Here is an 18,588-nt window from a genome sequence, read left to right on the forward strand (position 1 = left end):
GTTGAAACGGAAAGATAAAGGGATAAGATTATAATAGTGGATTTTTAATAGTTTTATACTGTATCTTAGTTAGGAGGGAGTGTCAAGATCCTGAAGTTCATTCATCCACTCAACAGGCAAATCTCTTCTAGAATGAGGATAAGGCAGTAGGGAAGGAGCTTTTGTTGGCTGCTGGTAGTACTGATGGGAGTTTGGGGGAAGCTTCTGGGTACACCCATCACATTTATTTTTTGCGGTGAGACGGATATAATTCTGTTACTGAGTTTTCTACACTTTAAGTCCAAGATCAAGCTTGACTTTGTGGTAAGATACTTCATATGCGGCGGTGCTGTGTCTTCTGATTGTGTCACATCTGGAGGCACATAATGTCGAGTTGTCACTCTTTTTAATGATGCTATGATTGATCAATGTGTTTGGGTAGAACAGTTTGAGTTTTGGGAACCTTAAGATCATATCTTTATTCTTTTCTTCAGATGTTAGTAGTTACCTGTACCTCCCTTCCAGGCAGAATAAAATCAGCTAGTAAGGTAGTGATGTTATTCCAAAGTGTGTCTTCTGAGAGGCCTGTCATTGTATCTTTTTCTATTGCTTTTCTGTCCCTCTATCACTTCTGGGATATGTGTGTGCATGTGTGTGCTCTCCTCTGTGTATTTTATCTTCTTTCTTATGTCTTATTTCTTTCCAGAACCTGTCATTACATGGGATTATAAGTGTTTCTTGATGTGAATATAAAGGAAAACAAAGTATGTTTTTAACATGAAATTTGGTATACATTGCATTGCATTTAATTTTAATATCAGAGGATACTTTGCAAACAGGCAAAATGAAGTTATTTTTACTTATGTTGATTATTTTGTTGATTAACTTGGGGATGCTCTGTGTTTCCATGGGAAGATCTATGTTCTTGCTGTTAATATCTATGACAAGTACTGAGAAGATTCCCGAGAGATCTGGCAAAGACAGGGCTCGACAGTGTCCCCGGAGGGCACCACTCAGATGCGAGTTTTCTCATTTTGGAAAAGGCTTCATGTGCTTCACAGGGCAGTGTGAGAACCACAAGTTCTAGGGGCAGTGAGTGAGGTCACGGGTCAAACGCGAAGGTCTCGGTGATCGCCGTGAGACACGGGGCAGGTGGCTGACCATCGGTCCTGGTCACGGCACACCCTCTTTCATGTTGCTGGCTGCCCCGTTGGTGGAATCATTCCTTCCTAGCAAGGATAGTGGTGCATGAGCTGACTAGCCTCGTGATGAGTCTAGCCCTTTAAACACAGCCATTTCACTGCTCCATGGTCAAATGGCTACACATTAGGGTGTATTCTTACATCGCTCTTAAAATGAAATAGTCGTTTCCTGTGATGGATCAAAAAGCTTTTAATGTCAATGACGAAGGGAAAGGTGCTCCAAGGAGAGGAAGATCAGCAAGCCCTAAACACTGCCCCTTTGTGCCTAGTGAGGCCGGCACGTCGGGAAGCCCCCTGCCCTCTGGGACAACTAAGAAGGCACTGAGTACAAGGCATTTGTTGTGCTCTGCGCTCTTGACCCTGCCTCGGAGAGTTGATGCCTCTGTAAGTGCCGCCACTTCCAGGGCCGAGGGAAGCCCTCAGGCAACAAGACTCCACACTCAGTCGTGGGAAAAGCGAGCAGCCCCCAGTCTGAGCAGCTTCCAGACAGCTTGCTCTGTGTGCCACAGAGGCCAGACACAGAGTGAGCGAAATGTGAACGTGTGAGAGCCAAACAAGGACAAATAAAAATGGGATAGAGACAGAAGGTTATCATTTTATTCGTCTGCAAGCACTTGAGCAAGAAACAGAAGAGTGATGGGGTCAATGCGGTTTGTAGACTCCAGGCTCCTCCAGCTTCAGTTTACTAATACATCACTGGTGGCTGCTGGGTTTTAAACCAATGTTTGAAAGCATATCGTTCTCACGTCCCTATCTCTACACACACACACACACACACACACACACACACACACACCTGTTTTGTTTTCCTAGCTGGTTCTTAATCTAGGTGTTGTAAATGCAGCATGGTCTGGTACCAACTTACCGGGATGCTGATACAAAGCAGCTCTTCTCAGGGAAGAGCAGGTCGATGGCCACCCCTCATCTGTCCAGCAGCCGGTCATCAGAGGCAGGTTTCCTCTGGGCCTGGGCCATTAGAGGCAGAAACCAGGCAGTGAAGATACAGGTGGGCACTGACTGCAGAGCCCACCTGAAATGGGAATTAGCCTTGTCTGTCTTCTCATACTGAGTTGCAATAGCCGATACTCGATCAGTAGTGACCATGTAGCATGTGACAATTTTTGTGAAGAAAAATTAGCCTCCAGCCAAGGCAATCAGACAAGTCAAGATACCAGGTAAAAGTCAAGTTCTTATTTGAAAAGCTTAGAAAAACACTGGCTGAATGTGGGGGAAGAAGCTTTTTTACCAAGTCTTTTAATGGCAGTCTTGGGGCATCTTCTTCATGGAAATTTCTAACATCACCAGATCTCTATCTCTGTTGTGGAACTCAGTTTCGAAATTCCACTGCTATCTTTCTTTGACAAACTGCCTTGGTCTAATTATTTCTATCTGAAGAATTCCTTCTACATAGAGCTGAATTTTCCCACTACCCAGTCGCTAACCATTTTGATTTCGACAAACTTTAATTTAGTTGCTCACTAGGATGTTCCCTGAAATTCCATATCCCTTTCATAGCTGCATGGGTTTTTGCCAAGTGATTTTTCTTCCTGAGAGGTAAATCTGCTTTTATTAGCCCTCTCTCCATGGTGGTACCGAAGCCCCGATGGTAAGCCGCTCTGAAGATGCCCTCTTCAAAGCCGCCACTGACCACATGGCTCTCTGCTCCAATGACAAGAGCTTGTTTCCCCGTGTGAAAGGCGGTGGCAGTGTGTGGTGGCCATCATGGAGGAGGTCCTGGCAGAGACCTAGGCTGTGCTTAGATTGAGGGTTATAGCTGCCTCCCTGATGGCCGTGGCACGGTGATGGACCCCAACGGACTACTCCTGACCTGCGTGTCACGTATTCCCGAGGCAGACTCACACGACAGCCACTAAAAGCCACTCAAATTTTTAAATATTTAATTTTTTTAGTGGTATTTCACTGGCACAAGGCTGGCAGACCCTGTCCCGCTCCCTGGTGGGCACAGGGGGAAGGGGGAACATGCCAGGGGCTCCTAATTATTCTATACACGTTGCCAGACTACAGGCAAGATCAATAGGGCCTTCTTTCCCCACTGATTCCTCCAAGGACCTTCCCTTGGCTGTGGTTTCACTGGATAGTAGGTATGGACAGTGAGAATCTCATTCATCTATATAGCTTTTTAAAAAAAAAATCAAGTGTAATGAACATACAGTGTTGGATTAACTTCAGGTGTACAACGCAGTGATTCAACAATTCCATACATTTCTCAGTGCTCATCGTAAGGATACGCTTATTCCTCTTCACCTATTTCACCCATCTGTCTACCAACCTCCCCTCTGGTAGCCATTAATTTGTTCTCTGTATTTGAGCAGGGCTTTTTTGGTCTTTTTTTTCTTTGTTCATTTGTTTCTTAAGTTACACATATGACTGAGATCATATGGTATGTGTCTTTCTTTGTCTGACTTACTTCACTTAGCATTATACCCTCTAGGTCCATCCACACTGTTGGCAATGGCAGGATCTCATTGTTTTTTATGGCTGGCATCTCCATAGCTTTCGGTATAAAGAGTGACATTGTTTAGATGGCGGAGCAGTGACTGTGGAGGGTCTGGGGGCACTCCTGGTTATCAATGTTGCTGCTCTACTTAAACATCTGCTTCCTCATAGGCTTGCTCCGTTTAGGTGACAACTATAGCAAACACAAGATTGGGTAGTCTTAAATTTCAACTTCGTCCTCTGTAGAATGGCCAAGCAAATTAGCCTCCATACAAGGAAGGAACAGTCATTCTCTTCTGCTTTTGATGAATGTCGCATCGTCGTCTTTCCTAAGTCAGCTCAGGAATTATCTCCCGGTTGATCTCCTGCCCTGCAAGTGAGAAGTAACCATTCTTCTGCAAAAAAATTAACTCGGGGACATTGTTTTGCCTCTACTTAGGTCTATCTATGTAGGTCTCCTCTCCTAGATCATTGGCTGCTGGAGGTCAATGCTCAAGTGTTGCTAATCTTTCCATTTCTGGTATCTAGCACAGGGACTGTGGACACATACTATAAGTAATAAATAAAGAGTTGTAAATAAAGCTTGGTGTCATTCTTTAAAAAGGAGACAAAGCATGGAAGACCAACTCCATATGTAAAATTACATCGTCCCCAACACACACATTCATGCACAATTTGACTGTGGGCAGAGGAAAGGTACATTTTATGATTATGAGCAACGACAAACACGAGAATCAAGGCTTCCTGTACAAACAGGCAGTGTTCCCTGTGAATGGTTTGTCTGCTTCTAAACTGCCCTTCTAGAGTTGAAAGCCACCCTTTTACGTACATGTACCAGGGAATATGTTCAGGAATCTCCTGATTCCCTTAATGAAGTGGCTTCCTCAGAAAACCTGCCTTAGTACTCCATGGAGATTCAAGAGACTTCATGAAAGTTAAAAACCAGCATTCTCTCCCCTCTCTAACAACTTACACGGAAGACTGGCTTTTTTCCAACCTGTTCGTGGGTAGATATGACATCACCGAGCCTACCACAACAAAATCCAACATAATGGCCTTATTAAAAGAAATCAAGCAGGCTGACTAATGCCAACTGGATAAACTGCAATATTTACATACCTGTGGGGAGCACACATGCTGACCTTTTAAATTGTTCATGCAGAATGATTTTAATTCAGACATAGCTTGATCTTTCAGATCCCTGCTCCCTTCATGGTTGAAAGGCTCTCCGTATTCGTCTGACAGTAATATGCATAATCTGTCAAAGCAGAAGCTTGTTCTATTGCTTTCTGCAGCCTGTAGTTTATGCTACATTCAGCTAAAAAGGTGTGAGAGTTCATGAGTGAACAGTGTAGTTGAGAAAACCTTTTGAGGAGGCAGCGGAGTTGATCAAAGCCTTTCAGGTAATCTCACAGGTACATTTTATGTGTTCTTGATTCACAGAGATGGGAGAGACTTCAGGGAGCATAGATGGCAGTCACTTGCCTTTCGGTCATGCCAGAGACACTGTGAAATACACGGATGCCCATGCCATTCAAGAAAGGAGATTCCATTACCAACCTTAATCAATTGCACGTTTAATAACCTTCCTTAATAGAAAGATCTTTCTTACATCTGACCAACATTTTTCATATTGCGATTTCTCTGCTGAGTTCTTTTTTTTTTCACAGTGGAGATGAAAGAAATCATTCATCACCTTCTTTATTACATATCAAATGTATATTAGTCTCTCCCAGCCACTGCTAGGCATTGTTTCCTTTCTCTTCTCACTTCCAATGCAGTGATCATCTCTGTTATTGTCACAATCCCAGCCAAGTTCCCCAGGTCTACAAATATCAACTTTTGGAGCACATCATTTACGAGCGCTCAGTAGCATGAGTAATGAGGTGGCAACTGCTTCATCCCAGAGTGTTATATAAGGTGAATGATTTTCCAAATTGGATTTGCTTTAAGAAACCAACATTTATTTAAGCATCTATCATGTGACAAGCACAGTGCTGATTTGTTTAGCTTGTGAGCTATGTTTCCTTTAGATCATTCTACCAGAATAAAATTAATTCAACCTGGAGAAGCAGGGAGTCAGTGCAGGCTTCGCAGGGCTGGGGGTGGGGGATTGTAGATACAAACCACTGTGGCAAAGACACAGAAGAGGAAGGCGTTCATGTTTGTCTCTTACACCCAGTGGCTGTTGTACACAATTACCTTTATCACCATGGAATGGAAGAACATTGGGCTGAAAGAATAGAAGGTCATCTGACCAAGTCCACAATACCAGGCATGGTGATAGCTTATTCAGGAATGATCCCAACTCCACTCCTTACTACTAGTGGGACTAACCTCTGTACGTCTGCTTCTCTTTTCATGATGTGGGACTATTAGTGAGTCCATTACAGTATTTCCATGACGATAAAGTGAGGCAATACATGCCAAGTGCTTGGCACATGGTAACTATTATTTTATACAGTTGTCTATTTGCTACTTAGAGTTTCCTAGGAATGGAGTCACTGTATCTATTTTCTTGTTTTCTAGTATTTTATCAACGAGGTGACCATGAAACCTTCCTTATACTCAACTGAAATGTGTCCAGTTTAAGGTGCTTTGGGTTGTACTGTTGACTTCTTTCCACGTCCTCTAGGGAGAATGTCAAATATTTGAGTACTAGGCACGATCATAGGCAACTTTACATATACTTTCCATACCTTATCCCATTTCCATCCTCCTTTCTCTGCCTCTGAAAGCATATTACAGGTGGGAGAATGAAGTCTCAGAAGGTCAAGGAAGGCCCCCGAGACCACGCACATAGAGCCTGGTTTTGAACCCAATCTTTCCCCCCCTTTTCCTCTGTTATGTGGTCCCCAAATACATACCTAGTTGCTCTTCTGTAGACTACATTATCTTTTTTTTTCCCAATTTAGCTATCAACCTCTAATAAGAAAAACAGAATAAAAATACCATTTTGGAAACATAAACCATGTTACCTATTTCAAATTCTTTTTGGAATGAATAACAGTAATGAGGATGTTGGGTTACATGTCAAAGGTGTGTTTTAAGTATGAGTGGAAAATTAAACCAATGATTAGTAGTAGCAGGTCCAAATTATTTCAGATTTGGTTAGTTTTGACCAAGTTAGAAGGATTAATATTTTCCACCTCATCACACCTTTACTTACAGGTTAACAGGCTTTAACTCAACATGATCCTGGTAATAGGAGTGTGCATCAAGTCCACCTATGAAATCAACTGAAAATACAACACAGCCCAATGTGAATAAATGTGTAAATAAAAACACACATAATACTAGGTGTTTAAAGTAGAACACATAAAAATAACATTAACCAAAAAAATCTGTCTACCACAAATGGAAAAATATGTATTTAATATAAAAGACTGCTAAAAATAATATCAATGGCCAAAAAATAGGGAAATTCTAAGAAACACAGAAAGAGCTTGGGTTCTTAAGGACTGGAAAATCAAAGCTGTTATTGACTTTAGTGAAAAATGAAGTAACATTAAATAACATTAGATTTTAAATAATGCGTTTGTCCTTAGGCATACAGAGATGCCCTTTCCCCCTATGTATCAAAAGATATACCTCTTGTCTTGTTGCCAGAATCCAATTTTTTTCTTAAGAATATTTATTGCATCATTAGAAAGACCTTTGCAAAGTCACATAATCTATGCTTATGCCTTTTGTCCTCAAGCCGTCTTTGACAAATAGGCATCTGCTTTTTGCAAAGGTTTCATCTCTCCTTGGTAGCATGGTACTCGCCTCACAGTCTGTCTAGAATCACCATTCTTGGTGACATTTGTTCAATTTCTTTCTGTTTTGATGACAGTTTCTGACTTTTTTTTTTCCAATCCTAAAGTCCATGCCTAATCTTCTTCTTCCCCCTTTTTGGGTAGTCTATTAAAATATTAATTACATTTGGGGCACCTGCATGGCTCAGTTGGTTAAGCGTCTGACTTCGTCTCAGGTCATGATCTCACGGTCAGTGAGTTCGAGCCCCGCGTCTGGCTCTGTGCTGACAGCTCAGAGCCTGGAACCTCCTTCAGATTCTGTGTCTCCTTCTCTCTCTGCTTCTCCCCTCCCCTCCTGCTCACACACACACACTCTCTCTCTCCCAAAAATAAATAAACATTTAAAAAAATTAAAAAATATATTAATTACTTTACATCCAGCTTAGGTTTGATTGCAGCACTCTTACATGAACAGGTACGTAGGCATTTAGGAACGCTGAACTCTCGGCGAGTGCACGTGTATGAGAATTATATATCATATCCTCAGCACAAGACAGACATCTATGTCTGTGACCTGTGATTTCAAGATGGATGACTTAGCCTAGAAGATCTACTGAAGCCTTGACCTGCTCTAGCTCTAGCCTCCCTTGTCAGTCTCCGACTTGCTGTATCCTTTTACCTCCATTGAAGAAGCTGAGGTAAGGCTGGGTCAGTCAAAGCTTCACTGCGTATACATGAACTTTGGGTCCTGGGGGGCACACAACAACCAGGTGGCAAGGGCCAATGTAATTACCATTGGTCCAAGGTAGTCCCCACGGAGACGAGAGGAGCCTGAAGCCCATCCTTTTCCTAGCAGGTCGTATAAATTGCCTGGACACCATGTTAGGGGAAGAAACAGTGAAAGAGGAGTCCGTCTGGAACACCAAAAAGATTTTCCCAGGAAGTGTAGGCAGTGCCTGGGGACTATTTAAATGGTCAGATTGGACTACGTTGTTATCAGATTAGATACTGAATCAAATATCCACTCTTTCATCTTGCTGACCAATGGGTTGGAAATTAGAAGGAAAATCACACTGATTAAAAGTTGAATGACGATATGATTTATAAGGCGCTTTTCAAAGTTAAAGAGCATGTTAAAAATAAAATTATAAATATGTACAGTTGTGACAAAAAGGATTCAATGGAAAAATTATATTTTTCATAAAAATAAAGAGCATATATCTGTATGCTTTAAAGCAAAATAAAAAGAAAACTTTTTATATTGATCATTTGCATATTAAAATGTCACATTCACAAAATCATTACTTTTGGTATAATTCAGATACTGCCATGACTCTGTCCCTTAGTCATTTCTGTCTCTAACAGACCAGATCACCAGAATATACATATAATATACATATATTTTTTCAATATGGTTTTATTATTGTCATACATTTATTTACAGTTTTATTCAAAACTTTTTTTATTGTTAGTAAAGTTGAAATTATTGATACCTTAATCAACTCTGTAAATCATAGTATTTTTAACTGTGGAAATATTCTCCATATAAGGTGTTGGTAATCTCCAAGCACGTTTGCCAAAGACTGGCCATGCGTAATGTGATTTAGCCCCAATACTTTCCCAGATACTGTTATTTTACCTCCATTTAGTGTATCTTTGCCAAACATTTTGTAAGACAATAAAATATGAATTACATCTATTTATGATCTTTTAAAATCACATATAAATGCTGCATAATTTTTAGGCCCTCTCACAAATCAGCTTCTTTTCATTCTGGTGCAGAATATAAATTTCCTCAATTAAAAATAGACACTTTGTCAAAAGAGTCTTTTCTCAAGTCTACTTATTTCAAGAGAAAATTATAAAATTGAAAAACGGAATCTTGCATAACATTCGAGCTCTCATTATTTAATTTGCCCATTTCTCTTCCTTTGATGAGCATAAATTTCAGTGTTCTCCTTCTTATAAGCTTTCAATTCTGCCGTTTACTAAAGCTTCAAAGGATGATTTTTGGGGTGCTTCATTTGTTGAATGATTCAATTAAAATTTTTCAACTGATCTTGAATGCAGTGCAACTAAAATGTAGAAGCCTCATTTATAAAAATGCCACAGCTACTATAGGAAAATTAGATTGATTTACAAAATATTTCTTTAAAGCATGAGATGTTCCTAACTCTGATGGATGGGGAGAAGCAAAGGCAGAAAATGTGTGCCATCATTCTGAAGATTTGTTTGTCTTCAACATCATCCTCATTAGCAAAATGTTTTCAGGTAAATGCAAATCAAAATCACAATGACATACTACGTTATACCCACTAAGATGCTTGGAATAAAAACATTAAATAATAACAAATGTTGGTGAGGATGTAGAGAAATCAGAACCCTCATACACTGCTGGGCAGGATATAAAATGGTACAGCCACTTTGTAAAAGAGTTAGTTCCTAAAATGTTAAACAGAGTTAGCATATGACCCAGTAACTTTACTCCTAGGTACATACATGAAAATATATGTCCACACAAATGTGTGTACACAAATATTTATAACGGCATGATTCATAATATCCGAATGGTGAAAAAATACTCTAGCTTATTTGCCCTAATATGTGTATGTATACGTATATAACATATATCTTATATCTTATATGTATTATGTATCCTATATACATCTATGTATACATGTAAATTTTGAAAACTAGAGTATTTTCATTGGTAAATCACTGTAACTTCATTGGGAGGCAATTGCAAATCACCTGTGCACCTGAATCGCAAATACCTTTCTGCTTCACAAATTTCTTAATTTAATAAAAATAGTATGCTTTAAAAAAAACCCGCAACATTGTGCTCCACCAACATTTGTATGATGATCATAAAAAAATAATTTTATCCTTAATATTTACTTAACTGAATTACCATACCATTTAAAGTAACATCATACATTTTAGCTTAGACAGAATGAATATTTAAAAGCTTTATTTTAATTCTATGAACTGAATTTAAAAAATTAAACCATATTTGAAAACAAATTAATTGGTTTTCTGCTGAAAGCATCTGAGGAACTGATAATATGTTGGTATTTTGGCTCCTTGGGAAATTCTTCTTCTGCCACTGGAGACGGCCCATCACCTCAACTTCTGGGTGCCCTCAACGGAGCCTCTCCAGCATCTGTGGGCTGGTGCTTCCAGCACTTTCCCACCTCCACCGGCCCTGAAAGGAATTAGCTGTCTCTGCTACTCTTGCACAAGCACCTACCTTCTTTTATTTTTTTTAATGTTTTTTTTTTTTATTATTTATTTCTAGGAGAGAGAGAGAGAGACAGCGTGAGCAGGGGAGGGTCAGAGAGAGAGGGAGGCACAGACTGAAACAGGCTCCAGGCTCTGAGCTGGCAGTCAGCACAGAGCCCGACGCGGGGCTCGAAACCACGAACCGTGAGATCATGACCTAAGCGAAAGTCGGACGTTTAACTGACTAAGCCACCCAGGCGCCCCCACGAGAGGCTATATTATTAGGCACATGTTAGCAATGCTACTGGCTTGGCAGTAGTGTATCCTTCCAGTCTATTCCATCCCCCCTCCATGTGCAAATCGCTACAGATTTTGTTTGTGCCTGTTCCGTGGATAAATAGGATTATGGTATAAATCTAGATCTGCCCATGGGGCTGATTCTAGTTNAAACAGGCTCCAGGCTCTGAGCTGGCAGTCAGCACAGAGCCCGACGCGGGGCTCGAACCCACGAACCGCGAGATCATGACCCAAGCGAAAGTCGGACGCTTAACCGACTGAGCCACCCAGGCGCCCCAAGCACCTACCTTCTTAATCATTGATTGATCTGTAGGCTGTCCTTGAAAGAAAGGCCCTAGTTACAATGTATCTTTGAAGGTTTGGGGAGAAGATGGGGGGGTGGTGGAGGCATTGGTTTTCTTATACACTGAACCATATATTAATAGAATTCTACTCATCGGTCTTGCATTTCACACATCTTGAGGAGATTATGGCAGACGCTTAAGGTACTATCAGTTCATCCATCCTAGATAGCCTAATACAGTTGCTCATGATAATATTTCATTTGAAAGCAAAAAATCAGGGACAAAGCCTAACCCAGACAGGATGACAGAACGATGTGTGTAAACGGGGCTGTTTCAGCCACACTAGGACACACGGTCATCCCAGGGGACCCTTTCTCTGCATATCAGAATTCCAGTGTGAGGTAAATTTTTCTAATCTCTCAACTTAAATATTACATATTGGTAAAATTCAAATTATCAAGCTTCCATAACTAGATAAGAGTACCAAAAAAAGGAAAAAAAAAAGGAACAATTAAGGAAGAATCATTGAAAAGTACGTAAGTAAGAAACTGAAAACATCAGGAATCCTTTGTGGAGAAAATGCAACAGTACGGCTTTTCGGCAACAGAAGCCTACACGTCCACGAGATGTTGAGGTTCCTATATAAAATATTCGTTTTTTATGGGTATACCGACACTTGCCATTTGCCAAAGTGGGAAGATAGGTCAAGTAAAGGAGTAAATCGGAGCATAAATTGAAGGTGAGTGTATAGATTCTTTGGAAAAATTTATTTTAATGTTTATTTATTTTTGAGGGGAGGAGGGGCATAGAGAGAAGGAGAAAAGAATCTGAAGCAGGCTTCCGGCTCTGAGCTGTCAGCACAGAGCCTGGTGTGGCCTTGAACCCACAAGCAGCGTGAGACTGTGAGCCGAAGTTGGACGCTTAACCAACTGAGCCACTCAGGTGCCCCAAGTCTATGGATTCTAAAAGCTTATTTTTTTCCTCTAATGATGTCAAATGCTTTTAAAAGAAATGAAGACATTTTTTAAAAAGATGACCTAACAAAAGACTTGAAAACAATTTAGTAGGAAAGACCTTCAGCTTTTAAGTTCTCAGTAAGGGAGTCATATGATTCAGAAAGTAAAGCAACTATGCATTCCAAAATTCACTTTAATGGGAGAGATGTAAGAAGATGGCTAATGGAAGAATTTCTCCAAGAGAAATAAGGTGAATTTCAACAAAACATGAGAAGGAACAAAAAAGGCATAGATAGACTTTCCGAAGAATGAGGAAAAGAGGATTCGAAAGGAAACATCCATGAAATCTGTAGTTATTCTGGTGAGAGCACTCTACAGGGATCTTCGGCAGAAAAATGGCCATGGAAGATTGGGGAAAGACAGAGGTCGCACGGGGAGACAAGGCGGTGGGTGTTGGGGGAACCGCTTGCTGGGTGACCTGAAGGGCAATTAGGTTGAATTCTCGATTCTGTGTAATTAAAGTCCTGAAATGTAGTACAAAAACTCAACACAAGTAAGTATTAGCCGCAGCTGTCCAGAAAAGCCAGCTTTCTCACCCATTCTCGGAAGCTGAGGTGTTACTATAAACGATGCCACAGGGAGAGGCTGCAGCCAGGAAACTCCATTGTTTGTAGCCCTTCCAAACATGCTTCCTGTGCCAACTTCCATCAGCACAGCCAGACACCTTCTTGGAAGAAATCATGTTACTTGTAACCAAAGATCTTTGTGGTTCCTTGAGCCATCCCAGACCCTGATGAGGGTTCTGGCTGACCTGAAGGAGTTACAGAGCTACTCTAGATTTCAAGCGACATCGTACTGTACGCCTACAGAGTTGTTTTCCACTTGGAACAGGTACACAATCAATTGCAAGTTTTCTATTTGACGACAGGAAAATTTCTGTCATAAATGAAGTTTCCGGTAGATAACTCAGGGCTCCTGACTCAATTCCTCACTCTGACACTGCAAACCTGATTACCTTGATGCACCTAAAGTAGCACATTTATATAAATACACACCTAAGGCGACGCCATTTCCAATGAGAGCTCAGGCTATCTTTTATGTCCCGGGTTTAACTATGTGCACCAAGTGGGCGCCTGGGTGGCTCAGTCGGTTAAGCGTCCGACTCCGGCTCAGGTCATGATCTCACGGTTCGTGGGTTTGATCCCTGCGTTGGCTCTGTCTTCGACAGCTCAGAGCTTGGAGCCTGCTTTGGGTTCTGTGTGTCTCTCTCTGTCCCTTCTCCACTCAAGCTCTCTGTCTCTCTCTCAAAATAAACAAATAAATATTAAAAAACATTGAACGATATTCATCCAGTAATTACCAGAATGTAGGTGCTCTGTTTCTGAGCCAGCCAAGGGGCATGCTGCCTTGTCACTGCATTGAGAAACACGCAGCCCCTGTTATATGGCCTTTAGCTCAGAGAAATGAAGACTCGGGAAGATGAGGACCAATTAACATATTTATTCTGAGCTTGCTTCCTGGTCTATCATTGTTCTTGCTACTTAGGTGCCGGACTCTTCTAATAAGCATTGATTTTACAAGTTGACAACAATAATATCTTAAGAATGCATTTAAGGCCTTAAAGAACTCGAAGATTTGGGACGATTGCACTGTGGTGTCTTGTTCTGTGACATGAATTCATAAGAGCAAAGCCGGGGTAGAGACTTGATGCCAGCTGAGTTCCCACCGAGGAGATTTTGCAGCACCCCCAGATAATGAGGGCCTTCAGGAGAGACTGGCTATTTCGGAGGCAGCTGGCAACTGAATTCTGCCCGTGCTCCGAGGGAATGAGCCACTTTGCAGCGCTGCTGATCCGCTGTCATCTCCTGTCTGGGAAGCCCGAGCTTGCCGAGAGCGCCTGTGCTGGGCCCAAGGGCAGGCCCCGCTCGGGCTGCTCACACGGCCATTCTGCAGGGGCGCGGGGAAGGGTGTGCTGGGCACAGTGCACTGGGCGGTGCCCATAACACTGTTGGTGCCCAGAGGGGATGGCTGGGGCTGTGCTGCCTGCCCCAAATAGCTTTACGAACCTTGAGAGCTCTTCAAGCAGACAGATGACACCCAAATGCAAGCTTGGTAACTCTCCATTGTTGTTCTCTTCATGGTGCAGGAAGGTTAAAATGTCTCGATACCTTTCAGAAAGCACACTTATCTCAAAAAGGGAAGCGTGTGGAGACCACTGAGAAGCTCAAGGGTAAGTCAGTTCCGGGCCGGGAGAGCAGAGTCCTGGTCCGAGAGGTGGTGCTGTCCAGATGGGAGTTTTTCCCCATTTTTTTTACCTCTTCCTGCCTGGAAATAGCCATGAGAATAGACTCTTCTCACCTGTCTTGCCCCCTCTGTCTCAGGTATTGACAGGAGAACTGACTGAGGTCATTGTCCTGCTGGCAGCTTGATCCGGAAAACACTGGGAGCCATTGGGGGGGGGGGTTGGGGGAGGTAGTCTGGGGAGCCAGGAAGCAACTCCATGTCACTTCCAGCCCCTCCTTGTCTGGGGGGGGGGATGGGGAGCAGTAAAGACCAGCAGTCTTCAGCTGGAGGACGCGGGCCTTGGACAGATGTACGGACTTCGCACACGGTGTGTAGTTTCTCATTCCAAGAGCCGTCATTCCGAAACGTACATGTCCCGAGAAAGCACCTGCGGCCATTCTGGTTTTCGTGGTTCCCTCCGCCTCCTGCATAATTGTCTTCTTTCCACTTTCAATGAAAGGTATTTATCAGTACCGGTCTTGGTGCACTACCCTGGAGTGACACCCCGGTCACTAAGCAAAACGGCAGTTTTAACTTCACTTGATGATGGGGTGATTGCGACTAATGGCAATGGTTCTAAGGTTTTGCTTTCAAAGAAATTTCGTAATAAATTTTAGTACTTTCACAGTAAGTTTTGATACTAGGTCACTGAGGACTTTTTAACATATACTTCAGGCACTTTCCCATTAATTCCACTCCTCTCCACCTTCCTTCCTCCCTGCTTTATTTTCTCTGCTGTGCTTATCACTATTTACCGTGCTATATTATGTTTTAATTTAAAAAAGTCTCATTTGTTTTCTGACTCCCTCACCACATTTTAAGGTTTATGGGATAAGAATTTTGGTCTGATCTTGTCTGATTTTGTTCACTGTGATATCCTCAGTACCTAAAACAGTGCCTGGTAGAAGATAATGCCTTGAAAAATATTTGGGGAAGGAAGGAATTGAAAGAATTGAGTGACTTTGCTGTAATTAAATTCCTTCCATTCTCATATTTTTTTTTCTATAAAGAAGGTTTCTATAATTACAAGAGTAGCACCAAATATTGAAAGTGCTTGAGGGAGTCTATCTCATCCTAGCAGTAACTAATATTCACCCACGAATACATGAGCTACTTGAAAAAAACCCCACTCTGTTCATTTCATTAAGAGGTACTCTTCCATTAAATGTTTCATTTTATGTTTAAGTTTGCCTTTGGATAGGGTTATAGTTGCAATTATTGGGTATCAACATTACTGAGCAAATGCAAATGTATTATACATATTGATGAATATATTAATGATTACATTTATATTTGTTCAATGGTTGGTAGCTAATCACTGTAAGTAAAACCTCATCCAAAGACAAACTTTGACACTTAAAATCTGGAAAAAATTAAATTTTTATTTATAGGAATAAATCTAAAACAATCTTCAAGTCCTTCACACTGAATGCAACAAAACGTATTGAAAAAATTAAAGGTGTCTCAAGCAAATGGAAAAATAGAAAACATTCATGGCTTGTAAAACTCAATGCTATAAAGACATCATTTAATCTGTGGATCAATTAATCTACAGATTAAAGAGAATTCAACAAAACTTTCAGCAGTTTAATGAAGATGCTGATTCTAAAATGTTTGTGCAAAGGCAGAGACTCAAGATGGTTTGATAAAGAAGGACACACCATGAAATGTCCTAATTTGGGGTTTAAGATTGATAACTGGACTATAGAAATTAAGAACCATTATTCCTCAAAAGATAGCATCCGTTTAAAATAAAATTTTAATCTATAAATAAATTTTCATCATATGGATGTATGATAGAATAAGAAAAACAGTTATGAATAGACATATTACACTGGGACAGAATTCAGTGAGTCAGGTGGAATGGAAGTACACGTTCTAAAAGGCACTGGAACAATTTAAAATTCCGACAGTTAATTAAAGTTCATTTAGGTACTTTTTAAATGGATGATTATGGTATTAAATGGTATTTAGACTCCATGAGAGACTTCAGAAGAGTAATGCCTCAGTTTTATTATTGTTGTGATTTGTAACATGTCAATTTATCTAAGCTGCAATTTCCTGAATTCCCCTCTCTCTATGGTTCTGAGTTTGGCTTAGCTACCAGAGACTTCCCTGTGAGATATGGAAGACATAGGAAAGCAGAAGTTATTGTGCTCAGGAAGTTGATCTAGAATCCCAGGCTCCACCGTGGCTGACAGCCCAGAGCGAGACCTGATTGACACACTGGGATCACTGCACAGTCAGTGGATGCCCAGCCCTACCCCTCACAGCAACCTTGACCTCACAGTCAGTGCTGGGAGGACAGCCCTGCCCGAGCTCCTATCTGATGTGTCTGAGAAATCACGGAAATGGCTGAGTTTTCTTGGATGGGCCTACCAAGAGGAAGAAATGCGAGGTTTTGTTTTGCGACAATAAGGAAAGTCCCATTTTTGTCACATCATTTTGGGCGTGAGGTAGAGAAGACCCGTGTTTTCACAATTCTGTGGTATTTGAATTGCATCTTGAAATTCTGTTGTTCTAATGGTAAGTTTTGCATGTTGAGTGTCCTGTGCTAAATAAAAGAAGACAATTGATTTGGAGCAAGATCACGGGGTGTGTTACATTATATATGACTCCCTGTATCCACTCAAATTTTAATAGGCTAGCCCATTTTTTTCCTCCACAGTGTGTAAGTAATTTATATTCTCCCTCAATATTTAAATATGAATGTTCCGGTTTTAATCTAGTGAGTGAGCAATGTCTCTTTCTTCACCTAATTATGAAGAATTTAGTTGTTATCCTTGTTGGAAAGAGAAGCACACTTGCATGCTGGAAAGCACATGGACTTTGGCACTTGGAATATCTAGGTCAAGCGTAAGTTCTGCTTCTTACAGGTTAGTAGTGAGTTGAGAAAATTCTCGGTACCTTCATCTATAAAATAAGAACAAATGACCACCTCAGTGTGGTTGCCCTTGACGAGATAATGGGCACGGAGGGCTGGCATGCAGAAATCATGCAGCTAACGGTAGGTTGTCACAGATATCATTTGCACATTTATCTTATTCTCATGATACATTCCCACCAACTATTGATTTCTGATATTCCAAAAGCTTTGTGTAGCTTAGATAACAATGATTTGTGAGAATTCCAACCTTCTCTTTCCCCTGTTCTCCAGAAGAATGTCTCTCCTTGAGGAACTTGCATTGGATTTTGGGTTTAGCTTGATTTTCTCTTATTTGGAAAGAGTGGCTACTTTGGAGGAGGGAAAATTGGTTGGTCTGCCATACTTTCAAGTCTGAGGTTTCATCTGCTATGAGCATCTTTTTTTAATTCTGGAAAAGTTAAGCTTCCTCGTATAAAGATGTGGTGTAAGAAAGGAAATAATGCTCAGTGGAAGTAGAATTTGTGGAGTTAACTGCCATGGGAGCATAGCTCTCCCTGTCTCCAGCGGTGGTGACAAGTGAGTGGTCCAGGAGTGTGGATCTGCGCACAGGACCCACCCAGTGCACACGTGACCATCTCCGTCACCATTTGTTTGGCTTTTGACTGGTATTGCTTTTATTCTCTACTCTTTTCCCCCACAGCAGCACACCCCTGAGGGAAGATCTCTCTTTTTTTCTTGGTATTTCAAATCACTCCGTGGGATTCTTTGTAGATAATACATCTACAAAATGCAAAATGCACGAAGTGACTTTTCCTCTTGGTTTCTGGATTATTCCTTTGGATGCAGCGATATGCCTGTCTAGTTATTCTGCAAGAATCCCAAGGACCACCTTTAGTATTTTATCTTTGCATCTTCTGTAAGGGAACTTGGTGGAAGTGTCCCCACGGGCTTTGATAATAATCATCTACTACTGCAGCTTCTCTCCTCGCTCTGAGTTGCAAGAGTTGTATCATCTTTGTAAAGATGCCTGTATCTGCTTCCACTATCCTACCTCCTCAACACACACACACATACACACACACACACACAAACACACACACACACACTTTTTATGGTTTTGTTTTTCCCATATTTTGGAAGAAAGTAGATCATTTTTTTCTTTCTTACTTTAGATTTCATCTTTAATAGCACATTTTCTATTCTTTTTAAAGTTACTCAGCTCTTTCAAAGCCACACAGATTGTGCTCTGTGTTGCTATCAGAGATTACTATCACCCCTTTAATTAATCTTCATCAGTAGTTCCGT

At 41.1% G+C, this 18,588-nt stretch overlaps 1 protein-coding gene across 1 annotated transcript in view; it reads right to left on the reverse strand.

The window, feature by feature from the left end:
- Positions 1-3,977: 3,977 nt before the first annotated feature.
- The window catches only part of NKAIN3 (sodium/potassium transporting ATPase interacting 3), a 268,812-nt gene continuing 254,201 nt past the window's right edge, over positions 3,978-18,588 (reverse strand). Inside the window, exons 6-7 of the mRNA XM_039254597.1 lie at positions 6,808-6,877; positions 3,978-4,008 (exon numbers count right to left, since the gene is read on the reverse strand). Coding sequence (XP_039110528.1) covers positions 3,978-4,008; positions 6,808-6,877 — 101 coding nt within the window. The remainder of the gene's footprint in view (positions 4,009-6,807; positions 6,878-18,588) is intronic.

Source organism: Hyaena hyaena, unplaced genomic scaffold, assembly GCF_003009895.1.
Source record: "Hyaena hyaena isolate Hyena2069 unplaced genomic scaffold, ASM300989v1 scaffold_496, whole genome shotgun sequence".
In the NCBI taxonomy this organism is placed as follows: Eukaryota; Metazoa; Chordata; class Mammalia; order Carnivora; family Hyaenidae; genus Hyaena; species Hyaena hyaena.